The 15,295-nt window shown below is 38.1% G+C and overlaps 1 protein-coding gene across 1 annotated transcript; it reads right to left on the bottom strand.

Moving 5' to 3' along the window:
- Positions 1 to 3,343: 3,343 nt before the first annotated feature.
- TMEM30A (transmembrane protein 30A) lies at positions 3,344 to 10,085 on the bottom strand. The gene is made up of 6 exons (XM_031057179.1): positions 9,948 to 10,085; positions 9,224 to 9,331; positions 8,886 to 8,973; positions 8,271 to 8,414; positions 6,424 to 6,630; positions 3,344 to 5,525 (listed from the first exon to the last, which is right to left on the bottom strand). The coding sequence occupies exons 2-6, from the start codon at positions 9,317 to 9,319 to the stop codon at positions 5,332 to 5,334; spliced, it is 729 nt and encodes a 242-aa protein (XP_030913039.1). The 5' UTR covers positions 9,320 to 9,331; positions 9,948 to 10,085; the 3' UTR covers positions 3,344 to 5,331.
- Between the last annotated feature and the right edge of the window lie 5,210 nt (positions 10,086 to 15,295).

Here is a 15,295-nt window from a genome sequence, read left to right on the forward strand (position 1 = left end):
TGGTTGCGGCCGCCTCCCTGCGCCTTCAGAGGGCGCTTTGGGAAATCCGAGAAATGTCCCCCCGAGCTCCTCCATACAGAATTTTAAATCTCCTTTCGTTGAGAAGTTCAATACCTGCAGAGGGCGGGATGCGCGTCCTGGGAGAGCAGCACCCTGGGCTGCGCCTGTTCGCCTGGACTCGCTGGAATCCCCAGGGGCCGCCACTTCAGGCAAGGACGCCGAGCGAGGCAGAGCCTGGGTCCAACTCAGGAGGGTTCTGGCACCCCTGCGTGGATGTGGCATCCATCCTTTGTTGAGCCACTAAACTCAGAAAACCCCAAAGTACCCCGTGCAGTACCTCCCCACTGCCTCAAGCTCCGTTGGCGGCTGGGACACAGAGTTCTGCATATGAGGAAAAAAACAAAAACCAACCAACTTCAGCTTTGTGTTTCACGATGTATAACTACATGGAGTGAAGAAATGTCAGAATTGTATGAAATACAAACCTACTCGAGTCTCAGGAAAGAACGATTTGTCCTTCAAGAAACTACTCTGAGAAGCCTATGTTTTTTCTGCATTGCAGATCTAGCCCCTTAATTGCATTTTCCCATGCTTCAACCTTATGCTGAAATACAATGCTGTCGGGAATGGCTTTGCTGCAGTTGAAGTGCACTTAGTTTTTGGCATTACTATACTTTTGCACTGGTGCCAAACCTCATGATGAACAACGTGTGTAAAACATGACAAATTAGTGCTCAATTCAGCATGAAAATAACAAGGATCATATCTCAAAGCACTAAACTCTCAATCTTACAAGCTGTCCCAGAAAGAAACTAAAAATGCAATGATGAAGAAGCATTTATAGGTATAGCCACAGATGTGCAAAATATTAAAAATAGCATGTAGAAAGCACTCATGGACAAATAGGTGCTTTAACAAAGGAGGAAATTGGATGCATTATTTAACAAATGGTTTTCAAATATTTGCACAGCGCTATCAGAGAATAACACTTAAAAATACATTACTATCACTGTAAGACAGATTTCCATTCATTCCTCTTGCAATCTTATGAGTGCATACAATAGTTTATTCTGATTTTCATACACTCAGTTGAACGCCAGATACTGGTAAAAGAATCATAATTCACAGAGGAAATTATTAATCCTGATTTCTGCTGTATGGGCTACTTTCTGGTATGTCTGAATCTAAATTTCAGGGACATTTTCTGTAAAAATACACTTTGCAACAGAAAGGCCATACTTAAGGATTGGCATGTGAGTTACCTACCTGATCAAAGCTACATAATAACTGCTCAGAGCAAGCACAGCTGGTCTCTTCAGTGTTGACTAATTAGTGAAGAAATGAAAACTTGAGGGAATGAGAAATGGCAACTTGCTGCTTTAGGATGAAGATGTTTCATTAGAAACAAACACACTGCTTCTTCCTAACTGAACAGGACAACTCTTGCATGTATTGCATTGTGTAACAAAATTGTTTCTCAAAACTCATTGTTGAACAGTTCTGTTTAAGCCAGAAAGAAAGCATTTAGAAGCATTTGTCGTAAAGAAGCTATTTAGAAGCATTTGTCGTAAAAAAAGTGTTCTACCTCTTCAACCAGTAATACAAGGGTACATAAATCCTGCTAAAGAGATGACATAAAATTAGGCCTCAGTAGGCGATCCTAAAGACAGTATTTTCCTTTCTTCCAAGAATATCACAGTCCAGTCCTTCCCGTTTTCATAATAGAACTAATGAGGTTATTAATTACATTCTTGCACCTCTAACATTAAGCATCTCACCATTTTATTTTGCAAAATTTGGGCAGAGTCCTCAGGTAAAAATTCAATTCAATTTGCACATAACTCTGGTATTCCATTTGCTCAAATTGTTTATTTTAAATGATCTTTATCCAGGGTCTAGTGAGAAAGATCTCAAAATACTTCCTTTAAATTTATATTTTTTAAAAAACTTCTTGATCTTCCTTAATGATTGACTTACACTTTTATTCCTCTTTATTTCATACCTATGACAAAATGAGAGATAATCTTCCAACTTCAGACTCTGCAGCAGCAGTTGATATAACTCAAATGGACAGTATCACTTCACTTGCAAGCACAGGCTAAAGATGTTCAGACTGGAAGGCTTATGGGGAGGTACTTGAGACTCAGGTCATGTAAGGACCTGCTAATTCTTATCAGGCCATTTTGTAATGGTCTTCAGTCTTAATTGATACTGTCAAATAAGATTAGACTTCACATGTAGGCACAGAATGCAATATGGTGATTGAACATTCTGTGAGCTAGAAGGCAGGGAATTTTTACATGAAAATACTCCTGGTGCTCTGAGGAAAATTTAATACTACTACTAATCAAACAAGTAAAATCCCAAAACTTTTCACAATTGGGCGTTCTGAAAATAAACCTCAGAGTCTATTTTGACACTGCCGGAAGCAGTCTCTTCCATAAACTGGCCACAGTGCTAAGAAGCAAGCAAGAATAAAATTGACTTAGATTTTCATCGTTTTGTCTTCTCCTTTCAAAGAGAGCATTTTGGGCAGGTTGTTCAATACACACAAGCCTTTTATACGGGGAACATTTTGGGGGTATTGGAGAGGTTTTATGTTGAGTTACTGAATTAAAAAAAATTTTAAAAAAACCATATGTAATACCAAGGGTGGATCACATTTTCAGGAAAGATCAGAAACCCTTTTTCTTGTCACATGAACTTTGAAGATCAGATTACTGTGTGTTTATGCAATGTTCTTTGTCTTCTTCAGCAGTTGCATTAAAGTAAGTAACTTTTAATTTACTGTAGGTACCTGACTTAGACTTAAGTCACCTTTTTCCACTAAGCACTCTCTTCAACTCAGTCTGTTCTTTTCCCACTGCAAGTAAGGCATGTGACAGAACTGTGCAGTCAATAACATTTCCTGTGAATCCAATCCAACCAGCCATGCTCATTGCTCTGTTTGCAGATGTTACTCGGCCTACACTCTGATGGCCTTTCCTCCCTCAGAGATTTTTATTAAAAAAGACAAGACTTGCATCCTTCCTCAATATTCATAATCAATCCTTGAAAGATTCCAAGGATCCGCATTGTTATCAACATGACATCCAGACAAATGAGCATGAGTGAAGGAAGAGTTTACAAATTTGACAAATATTTTGAACTCTTACAAGCATTTTAAGTTCCATAGGCACACTGTCCCATGTATTTACTGCTAAAGGCTCTCAGAGAACCCACTTAATTGCAATAAAAACCAGACAGCAGTTCTCACCCTGATGCACTTCACTGAGATTGAAGATACATTGGCAGCTATAGTCAGTAAAAAAAAAAAAGTAAGGCATTGAAAAGTATTACAAGGTGAAGAGAGAAAAATATTTCTTTTTTAATTTTAAGCACAGCCCAAAAAGCAGCCTTTCCCACTTGGAAAAAATAGGAATTATGAATGAAGCAGAATATATTTGCATTTCAAGTAACAAACGCAAACTTTAAAAACCAAAATATTTTAATAACCAGTAATTGTGAGACATCCCCTTGCTCATTTACTCTATCTTAGACTAGCAGCTACTCCACAGCCAGTTTAACACATTCTGCAAGTTTTCGAGGGTACAAAACCTTATTCTGTAACTCCAGCAACATGAATACAACACTGTAAATAAAATCTTACAAGGTACTATTTGAAAGCCCTGTTCTGCCAGGCTGTACTATGCAAATAAATTATTATATGTAGTTACAGAAAGCTAGCATGCTGGAAATGCTGCCTCATTCCACAGTTTATCCAGACTTACACATTTAAAATCTTAGGCTACACAAGTAATTAAGTACAACCAGTCATGTGATTATGTGATAAATAAATAGTTTTGTTTAAAGTTGCCTGTAGATTAAGCTATTGGACCATGCATTTTTGTAATAAATATGCAATCCCAGAAATACAAGTCATTTAAGACTGCATTTACACTTAATGATGTCTTTTCATCTAGATAAAAATAAATATAAATATGTTCAAGAACAAAACCAAATCTCTTATTAAATGGTTTGCAGAATTTATTAGGTCTCTTTTAATATATTCCATACTTTATCAAGCTAGTTGCATATAAAGTGATCTCCACCATATACATTAGAGTTTCTGTGCATCATCTAAAAAAAGTCACCAAAAAGTAATATTTTACAGGTTGCAGTTAACTTTTAATTAACCTAAAGGTGAATCCCTCTGTAATTTAAGACACTAACCTGCACATTGCGTCTAACTGCAATATTTAAATTATGTTTCACAGCAAGCTGAACCTGCATTTCAGAGAAAAATGTCACTGCCATCTCAAGTTCTGAACTTCTATCGTTTACTTCCTAAACACCACAAAAAATTAATGTAGTGTTCACTCCAAATAAGGAAAAAGTATACAATTCCCTTAAAACAAAGCCTGCTCAGAATACATATGCTTTAAAATATTAGGAAACTCCTCGAGTGAAAGGAATTCACCCCAGTAAAAGGAATTCACCCCGATGTATGAATGGAAAAAAACCTTTTAAGTTCTTCTTGATTAATGCTAGGTGCTGCTCATAAAAAGCAAAACCAGCAAAAAGTGAACTAGGATTGGATATGACTTAAAGCGAAGAAAATTAGAAAAAGATTATATCTGCAACAAGCATGTCCCAATTTAGAACAATCTTTTAAAGGGTCTCAAGCAGATAATTAACAAATAGGTTTTCTGGTATTTTCATAGGATGCTCATTTACTGGCCAGGCACATATATTGTAAATATACAAAGAATCCAGAGTGCTGAAGTTTACAGAGCACTTAAAGGATTTAATATAATAGAGGTGGGTAGGACACAGGAAAAATATTTAACAACTTGTATAAATATATTAAAATCTCAGCAAGAAATGTAGGAGCCCATGCACACAAGACAGTAAATCGAAGAAAACATTTAAGACTTGACTTCTTCCAACAGCACTGACACCTGAATTCTGGAAAGTCTACAATTTACAGTATCTTAAACCATCTTTCTCCACACAATCTAAATGTACTGAATCATACCGACATTACATAGCACGTGAACAAGCAGCAGATGCATCAAGGGAACAGGAGCTATATGCATCATGTGGCCTGCCCAGTTAGAGGCAAACATCAGAAAAACTGTTTCTGACATAGGCAGAGATACAATCAATAGAGCTAATTGTATACCCGTCATTTTCAAGAGTTAATCCACAGTATGGGAAAGGGGAGCTTTAGGTAAAAGTTATGCACCCAGTCTCAGAAATGACAGAAGCAGAGGACTGTCTTTCAAAAACTGGGTCCATTCTGGACTGGCCTTGATGCACATGCAGTACACTTATTTTCAGAATGCAAGATTAATTGGGAATGTCTGCACTGGTGTTTCGATTGCCGTATTTGTGATGAATGAATAGCAATACCACTCCTAAGAAGAAGCATATGGACCCAACAGTGATGTAAGCAATTCCTAGGAAGGGATTTTTGCCTCCCATCCACGATATGGTGCTTAGGATCATCCTTTTTCGTCCATCAAAACTGTGTACAGGATAATCTGAAAAAACATTTAGGAAAACAAGAAACAAGTTTCTAAATCCAGCTTGAAGTGGGCACGTGAAAATTTTCGTCATTTCAGTCAGGTTCCAAATACTAACTGCTGCCTCTGGAACCGGAATTGCAAATATGGACCATTCAGCTGTTCTTTTTGGATAAAACTAATCTGGGCATTGTCAGCTACTTCAAAACAAAAGCCATGTTAGGAGACACTAACCCTGAAGAAGAATAAAATGCATGATTTTGTGTGTTTATGAAAGTAGCTTCAATAAAGTGAGGGAAATACAAATTTTAGTCCTGTGTCTATTTTACTACAAAATTTTTCTTTACATTCTCTGTTTTACATGCACTCCCCACATTTTTACAGCAGAGGAGAAGACTGCAGTAGCTATATAAAAAGTATCATTAAGTGCTTTTGAATTTTAAGAATTCAGTAACTATGACAACTCTCCTTCTCTAGTCTCCTGCATTTCTAATATTTAGTCTCCTCAACCAAGAATGACGGACCTTCACCTGATCCACAGCTCTGTCATTTTTGTGACCTTCAGAGTCAGTCTGCCTTTCATCACATAATGTCATTTCACCTTGAAATTACAGTTCTTAAATTCCTTTGCTACCAGCTACCTCTGTTCTTTCCTCTTTTCCTATGCTTTTCTCAGTTCCTTCCCAGTACCCAACCAATCTGATTTCTCTGTCTCTAAGAGGCTATTAATGCTATAAAACTAGCACTTAGAAGTAAGTACAAGATGGTAACAGTCTATATGGGTCTCAGTGCCAGTTTTCAACCACAGATCAATACCATCTCTTTTTAGAGATGGCAAGAAGAAAGGCTAGTTTCATCTGGTAACTTGCAGATATCTATTTGCATAATCCAGCTAAGGCCTGCTTTCAAAGGATACTGTATGCAATATCCAAAGAGTATTTTCCAGCCTGTAAGGTAGGCTGAAAGTTGTTCTTCCTTTCAATGAGACGATAGAGCTTGCGAAACGTTGGCAGAGCGGCTGTGCGCATCCACACGATGAAGTCCTCATTGATAAAGCCGTTGTTGTCAGGCTCTGAGTCCAGCATATACACTGGCTTGGGCCAGTTCACAGGTTTTGTTGTGCCTAGGATTAAACAAAAATAATAAAGTATTTCAAATACAAGACTGAGTAACACACTGGCTCATCAAAATCCATTCTAAAGTCACAAAAAAACACATTAACTTCCAAAGAGTATGAAGAGACAGGCTGACTCAGTACTGTTGCAACACACTGGGCTGTTTAAGAACTTTTTATTTTGCAGTTTTAATAGTTTGAATTCTATACATTAATAACATAATTCATTACACCACTGTCCATTTGTTTAAACAATTCAAGCAGGTGGGAAGTCATGTCTCAAAGCACTGCTTGGTGGGTAATTCTTCATTATGATGGTAGGCCCTCTGCTCACTTGGTAGAATTTGAGAACCACAAGCATGTAATATTGTAAACATCATTTCAGATTATGTCCAAATGCTTTTGCTACTGTTATTGGCAATACAATTCCACATTGTATTAAGGTAAGGTATCTGCTTTTCCAAGGGCAGCCATCACACTGACAACACGTAATTTGGCTATGACTAAGCAAGAAACCCACATCAGGTTAAGCCTGAAGTTATTATATACCTTGCATAAACACACATCTTCTTAGAGCCCTAAGAAGGGGCTTTTTCAGACATAGTAGCCAAAGAAAACTTTTATTTGCCAAACTGCATATAATCTAAAAAATGAGACACATCAGTCACTTCTAATAACAAAAAAAAAAGAATCAGTTTTTTTAGAGAATAGCACAACCTAGACATAGAAACATTTAAACGAAAACTCCACATGAAGAGTTTCATTTAACAACTGTAGGATTTATTTGTAAGTTAAATCCAAACATGACAGAACTTGTACTGGTCTTGACCGGAATAAAATTAAATTTCTTTACAGTGGCTGGTATCGGACAATGTTTTGGATTTGTGCTTGACACATTGTTGATAAAGAGTGATGTTTCTGTTATTGCCAAGCAGTATTTGCCAGCATCAAGGCATCTTCTGCTCCTCACCTGTGAGGAGATAGGAGAGGTGTTCAGGAGAGACTGGGCAGGGACACAAATGGGATAGCTGAGCCCAGCTAACCAGAGATATCCCATACCATAGGAAAGGGCAGGTAGAGGTAGGCAGTGCCTACTTTAGCTCAGGGACTCAGATGGCAGTGAGCAATTATTTTCTTTTGCATTACTTGTTTTTCTTGGGTCTTATTTTCCTCTCTCCTTGCTGTGTTTTTGGTTTGGTTGTTTGTTTTTAATTACTGAACACTCTTTATCTCAATCTATGTGCCTTCTCACTTTCAGCCTTCCAATTCTTCCATCCACTGAAAAAGGGCATGGTTAGTGAGACACTGTGCGATGCTTAGCTGCCAAGTGGGGTTAAACCCCAGCAATGTACATTACACATTTTTTAGTATTCAGGGTACAAGAAAAAATCAGAAATTAAAAACTACCAAATTAATGATTACAGTAAAAGTAAAAACCAAACATGTTTATGAGAAACTTGCAGATTTTATTATTTAAAGACAATCTTTCAAATAGTAGAGTAGTCCTTAGGTTGGATTTCTTCAGAGAACATTTATTTAGCACATTTAGTAAAATGTCAGTAAGGCAAAACTCTGAAATCAAAACTGAAAATAAAAGGCGTCAGAAGCATTTTGCTATTCTTAAAATTTCACTTTTTTTCTTTTTTTACCTTGGAAAAGCGCAGTTAAGTTGTTTCCATCTCCTGTAGGATTCCTGAACTTTACATTTTTATCTGTCCACCATGCAATGCCTTTTTTGATCAAAGTAATTGGAGTCCTTGTGTCATTATCGATGCGGTATAACTCCAGTGTATCTAAAGACAAAATCAAATTAGACAACCAGCTGCAGAAACATTCCTTAGACAGATGATCATGATAAGCATTGAAACAATTACCTCCAGGAGAAAACAAAACAAAGCTAACCAGGCAAGGCATTTACTATCTGCCTGACACAATAACAACCTGTTCTGTAAGAATCAATGCATATGAGTTAGCAGTTTATTATCCATATATGATATCAATGTTTCTACATCACAGCAGTAGCAGATTCTCACAACAGGTATTCCCATCCTTTGTGTGCTATGAGATTTAATTTATTCTCCTACCAATTTTTAAAAATGTACAAGCAGTACGAAGTATTTATTTGATTCTGAACAACGAAAACGTATTAATTCAAAACAAAAAAAAGCCCACGGCATCTTTATCCAGAATAATGTGCAACACAACAGAAAACATACACTAGATCACAGACCCATATAAATGATAACTTAAAATTGTGACCATACCATTAAACATACTGTTGGCAATAGCTCCACAAGGAGCAATGGGTTTGTCCTCGTTTGTGCGGTAAGGCTCACACTCCTTACTTGGATTCTGATAGAAAGAAAAAAGGCACATGAGTCTGTCCTAGTATGCACAACTAACTTGCTTTTTACTACATGATCAATACAAATTATAATACTTTACAGTTGTTTTCAGTAACAAAATATCAATTCCTTATGGTTGCCTACTGTTATGCAAAAATTCTAGTACCTCATTATCATGAAACTAAATAATTTAATGTGGTGATTTATGCAATAGACAGAAATTAGTTGCTCATTCACATCCAAGCATGAATACCTACAAGTAGTGAACTGTTGTCTCCATTTAGCTGGCTGTCATCTCGAGACTTCACGTAACGACGGTGGTTTTGATAAAAGTTGGAAAGTCCATAATACATGAATACATTGCTCTACAAAAAGCAAGATGGGGAAAGAAAGATTTCATTCACACAAACCTGCAATTTTAAGTTCTTAAACTCTTAGGTTTATAGCAACATTCATAAAGAACCTCAATCCTCAAACTTCATACTGAGTACACAGAAGTACTGTCCTAACAAGGCTGAAGTCAAACAATATAAACGTGCCACCAACTATCAGAATGATATTCACCACCACCAACCCCAATATCTGTCTTGTCCAGTGTAGAACCCATAAGCCTCATTTGCCTCCAATCTGCCAGAAAGCACTTATCTGGTATTTCCAATTCCTGTTAAACTGAGAGTTTTTGTATCATGCAGGAATAGCTCATCTACCCTCTAGCTATGTGACACATAGGGTAACTCTGAATGTGTAAAACATAAGCATTCCACATAATGTTTTATATTTCCAGACAAACAGAGGCATTAAGAAACAGCTCATCCCTCCTGATGAAAAAGTGAACACAAAAATCAGATCCAAGTTCAAAGAAAAACTAAAACTAATCCTCTAAGACAGAAAAAAAATTCTTTAGTGACAAAACTTTAATTTTCAATATGAAACAGATCATATAAACTGTTCTGACTTCATCCTGCATACAGGGCAGCATACCTCAAACGCATGCTCCAGCGTGAAATTGATGGTGCATGTACAAGGGGGTGTGCTGTCCCAGGACACATTTAAGCATTTGTTGCAGGGACTAGAAGGTTCTGTTCCTGTATAGTCAATCTGTAACAGAAAGAGCAGTCATTAATTTACAATGGGAGAGTAAAGAAAAATTATTAAGCAAGAGAGTTGCCGTGGCATTTATTTTGCAATCATATCTCAACACCAAGAGCACATTCAGGCCTATCTGATAATCTCAGGAAGTCTTTTCCAACCTTAACCATTCTGTAAATGAGATTTTGATTCTGACTATATGCTTGATTTCAGATGCAAACAAATTAAACACTGAGGTTAAATTACTCCTGGAGCAAAACCAAACAAAACTAACAAGCCCCCCCACACAGGCCCAACCCTGCCCCAAACCAACCAACCAACCAACCAACCAACCAAAAAAACCCACCAAAACAAAACCAGCAGACACTCCACACAATGTGATGTTTTCGAACACACGCACTATGAAAAGCAGATCACAGTTTTTACATGCTTTCCAGAGAGATTAAGCTTTTAAAAGCCTAGCTATTTAATGAAAAAAGATTTGCGTTAGAAAAACTTGCTTTGTTGGCCATTTTTAGCCACCTAATTAGAAGAAAAAAATTTAAAATCACTTAATGCCCAAAAAATGTCCTAAAACAGGAAAGATTATTACACCAATATTGTTTTGTCAGGAATAGAAAAATAAACAGTATATGGACAAGAAAGATGATCCGTATTAATGTGGCTTATACAGTATGTTCTGTCTTGAATATTATAGACCATAAAAAGCCTTTTTTTTAAATCTGTACATTCAGCCCTATCAGCCACAAGCTCACCCTACAGTCCAAGGCAACTCAAGTAACTTGACCACATCAGCTCTCTCTCACATATAGCTCCAGCAAGTGAGGCAGGAGAAAGCTTATGTCTGTCTATAAAAGATGTATTTCTACACTTAACATGAATTACCTGTTTCAGAATTTAGACTCAGACTGGTGAAATATATACTTCACTGCAAAAAAACTGCACAGCGGCAGTAGCATTTAAACTAGAACATCTATACAGTTATACAAAAGGCTGCTGCAAGTGGTTTGTCCTGATTTATATTTGTAGTGAAGGGCATAACCAAGAACTACTGATTTATGACTGGTCCTAATGCCCATATTAAGGTTAGTTAAAATAAACACACACAATGTATTCAGGAAAGAACTGAAGCCTATTTTCCTCGGCATTTTCTTCAGGGTCTCTCTTCCTGTGATTTCTTCAGTATCTATTAAGCTGCAACCAGCTCCATCAGCAAACACCTTTATTGATTGGCATTTGCTCTGCTGCCAGACTTCTGACAGACAAAACCTACACACTAATGAGCCTAGCTGAAACTAGACAGCTTCAGAAGCTATTACCTGGCAGAGAGAGGGAGATTGAGAGAGGATCACGATCTTTACAGCTCAGCTGAACACGATATTAAGTTTATGCTGATCTAGAAATAGCACTGCTGCAGCAGCCATGACCAGCTTTGTTTAGCTACAGCAGACAGACCCCACTGCTGCTCTCAATGAACAATGCATCTCATTTGTGGAAGGCTAACTAAGGGGTGGGTGTGTTCTGCTAAAGTAAGCTGAAGCAAGCATTTCATTTAGAAAGAACTTGCCAGTGTGAGAAGTTGTTTCAGGTCAAGAGCGCATGCTAAAGACTAAGACTGCAAAAGACCTAAAGACGTCACTTTTAAAAACGTAATGGACTAAATTCTGTGGAGCATGAAATTGATGTATATTGAAGCAGTATTATGCTTTGATGCACTGTTATCAGCTTGCATGCTATCAAAGAGCTTTCCTGTACAGTAACTGCCAACACAAGTGTACTTTTCTGCATCCACATTTACAGATTACATTCAAGAGAGCTTATTTAAAACGATGAAGGCATCCATCTTCACCTCTTGACAAAGTAACACTTTCACTGTGAGAGCTAAGGACTGACTATGGAGTCCATGGCAAGAACCTGCCTGACCCCTCTGTTCTGTCCTGTGGGATCACCCAACAGCTGACAACCAGACACAGTGAGCCCTTCCAAAAAACTCCAGATTTAAGGACATTGGGTCATTTGGTATATCCAAGTTATTCCACACCAACAGCCTTTCAGGATGTTGATATCTGTCAGCTGACATACACCTACAGAAGTAACATAATTACTGCATACATATATTCTCCAAACTACTTGTGATTTTGCAGACTTCATACTCTGTCCTACTCTGCTTAACCATTTCTTGTATAAAAGGCAATCCATAAATTTGGTCCTCTTTGCAGGTTTTATTAGCTTTTGTATCATTCCTGACATGGGGCTACAGGAACTGCACACAAGGCTGAAGATGCAGGCAACAGTAATGTAGTTACTTTCAGTTATCCGTTCCTAGCCATGCCTTAAGTCAATCTGGCTTTTTATCTACCATTATGCATTTCATAGCAGCAGTCATAGTACAAAAATCTCTTTCCTACACATTTAATACTTTGTATATTCCTCACATTTTATCATATATTAATATGCTCTGTCAATGCTTCTTATTAACTCTGTATATATTTTTAAAAAAACAACACTCCAAAGGAAAAAAAACACCTCCAAGAAATGAACTATTTTAACAACAGACTCAAGATAAATGACTGATTATGCCCTTTTGAAACCATGAAAAAATGCTAGAGAAAACACAACAAAAACCTGATAGGTCTAGTACACTTAAACTGTTGGAAATCTTCCACATTTGAATTCAAGACATCTTATAAAGGAAATCAATGGAAGAGGTACATTTTGCTGCTCAGTCTTTGCACCTGTAGAAGAACAGTGCAGTCCACAGAGACGCTAATGGCTACCATACCTTGTGTCAGGAAAGAGGGACTTGAACCTAAATATGTATTCAGGGTCACAAATTATACATCCTATTCAATTCCAATACACTAAATTTACAGGCACATACACAGAGATTTGAGAGCTATGCTGCTGCCTAGGAGGCAGGTGTAAATCACCACCTGTGCTTCCTCCCCCGATAACATTTCTAAAAAAGCTTAGTCACTGTATGTAGCTTCTCGATGCCTTGTCTCCCACAGCTAAACTTACAGCTGTTTGTGAATAACTTTTGGAGGTTGTAACAAAAGCCAGAATTCTAAGCAGGGATGTATGTAATCTAAGCATGTATGTGACAGCAGTGTCTTAAACTGCACCCCTCAGTGGTGTTTAGAGCCCAGATGTTGGTCCTAATTGGTAAAATGCTTTATCTGTGTTTTGCAGCTGCAACTATAAAGCCTTTTTTGATTTAAACTTTTTTTTTTTTTAATTCAGCTGCCTTTAGGATGATAACCTCACTTGCAGAGTGCCACTTCATAAAACAAGTATGAGGATCAGGCAACTGAACACAAGTTTGCCCCTTCTGACTTAGCACAGGCTCCAAAGTCCCTCCTGTCCTCACAAAAGCCAAACAATCGGAATTTTGAGAATTTCAAAAGGTGAAAGGGTAAATCCATACAGTAAAACAAACAAATGAAGCTCTTTTCAGTCTTGACTATTCTGAAATTGGAGAGGACTGAAGGCTTGTGCCAACTGGTCTCCACTACAAATGGTTACTGCTACTCTCTATACACAATCTGACTGTGTAGGGGAGCATTGGTTGTGCTCCCAGCTCAACAAAGACTTTTGTGCCAAATGTTAGGTGGGAACAGCTGGTTTTTGGGTTCTACTGGAACTTACCAGGAGTACCTGACTGAGCAGCTTAAGCAACAACAGTATATAAAAATCCTGTGTATGCATACAGCAGCAATATAGGCACAAGAAGTCACATACATTTTTGGACTCATGAAACCAATGCATGTCTTGTTCCCATAGATCAATGCAGATTCAGTCATAATGGAAAAAGGATATATTTGTCCAAGTATAATGATCTAAAACTTTGTACTGATTTACTATAGAAATGGCTATTTTAAATGCAGTTGTCAACAAAAATCAGAGTTAGCAAGGATATTTTTATACTTCTCTCCAGGAGCCTTGGAAACGTGCAATTGTATTTACCTTAAATATGCTACAACATGACAATTTAAAAATCTTTGTGCCCATGACAAGTTGGCCATGTTCTCTGAAGCACCTGTATCAATTTTCAGATGTTCAGCACAACCCCAACACTCGTTATAAGAAGCAACTATTTTCTAAAAAATATGCTTACATACAAATTAGGATGCTGTAAAACACACTTCAGCTTTTGGGTTTTTCCCTTCTGCTTTTCTCCTTAACTGTAACTGTAGATCTTAACATAAAAGGAGATAAAATTGGTTTCATTATAACCTTATTTGCATTTTAAGAGAAATGCGGAAAAACCATTCATTCCCTACCTCATGATTTCTTTAGCTAACTGCACTTCAGTGACAACTTGCCACCAGCCATGCTACTGTCTTAAACTCTACTTATCTGAAAGTGACAGCTTAGTCCAGTAACTGGAGTGATTTGATCCACAAAAATTCATACTCTCCAATAAAAAAACACAATGAACAACCACACACCTTCTTCCCTACAATCAATCTCAGTCATACTAGCTCACTGAAACTAATAATAGCTGTCAACTGCTTCTCAAGGCTGCCCATCCCTAAGCTCTGTGCGTTATTTCCTTTCAACACAAACTGGTTCTGTTATCAAATGGATCGATCTGTGAAACACACTTCAGTTTTCAGCTAATTCTCAGCAACTTTTCATAGCAGTAGCATGGCTGGTTATCAGATGTAAATCTGATAAAACTGTAAATCTGATAAACTCCGACTCGAGTTTTGTAAGTGTTAATTAGAAAAAGCCATACTCTTTGATCCTTGTTTCCAAGCTTACTCTGGACGCATTGGTCCCCCACACAGCACCCGCAATATTAAAGCACCGGTGCAGGTAAGAATAAGAGCAATACATTCACTACAGAGCTTCGTCCTGAAAATACAATTACTGTGGAACATCTGGAGATAAATAATGGGCTGCCAGAGGCCACCCCACGGATGATGCGTTTACTGTCTGTACTACTGAGGAAAAAAACGAGCACTGGGCTGTGTCGATTAAAGGCAGGCAGTAACTTCCCTGGAAGCTCCCTCGGGAGCACTAACAGAACTCACGGAAGAGCTACAGCCTATGTGGAGACTACTGTCAACTCGCTGTCTGCTCAGGGTAATTAATGGACGCGCTGCTGACGAGCACAGACATTAGGCCGGGTCGGAACCACCCGGGTCCGCCCCGCACAGCACCCGCCCGGGTCCTCGCCGCGTCCCGGCCGGCCGGGAGGGGACCGGCTTTCCCCGGAGTCGCAGGCGGCCCCG

This window comes from Geospiza fortis, unplaced genomic scaffold (genome assembly GCF_000277835.1).
Source record: "Geospiza fortis unplaced genomic scaffold, GeoFor_1.0 scaffold190, whole genome shotgun sequence".
Taxonomy (NCBI): Eukaryota; Metazoa; Chordata; class Aves; order Passeriformes; family Thraupidae; genus Geospiza; species Geospiza fortis.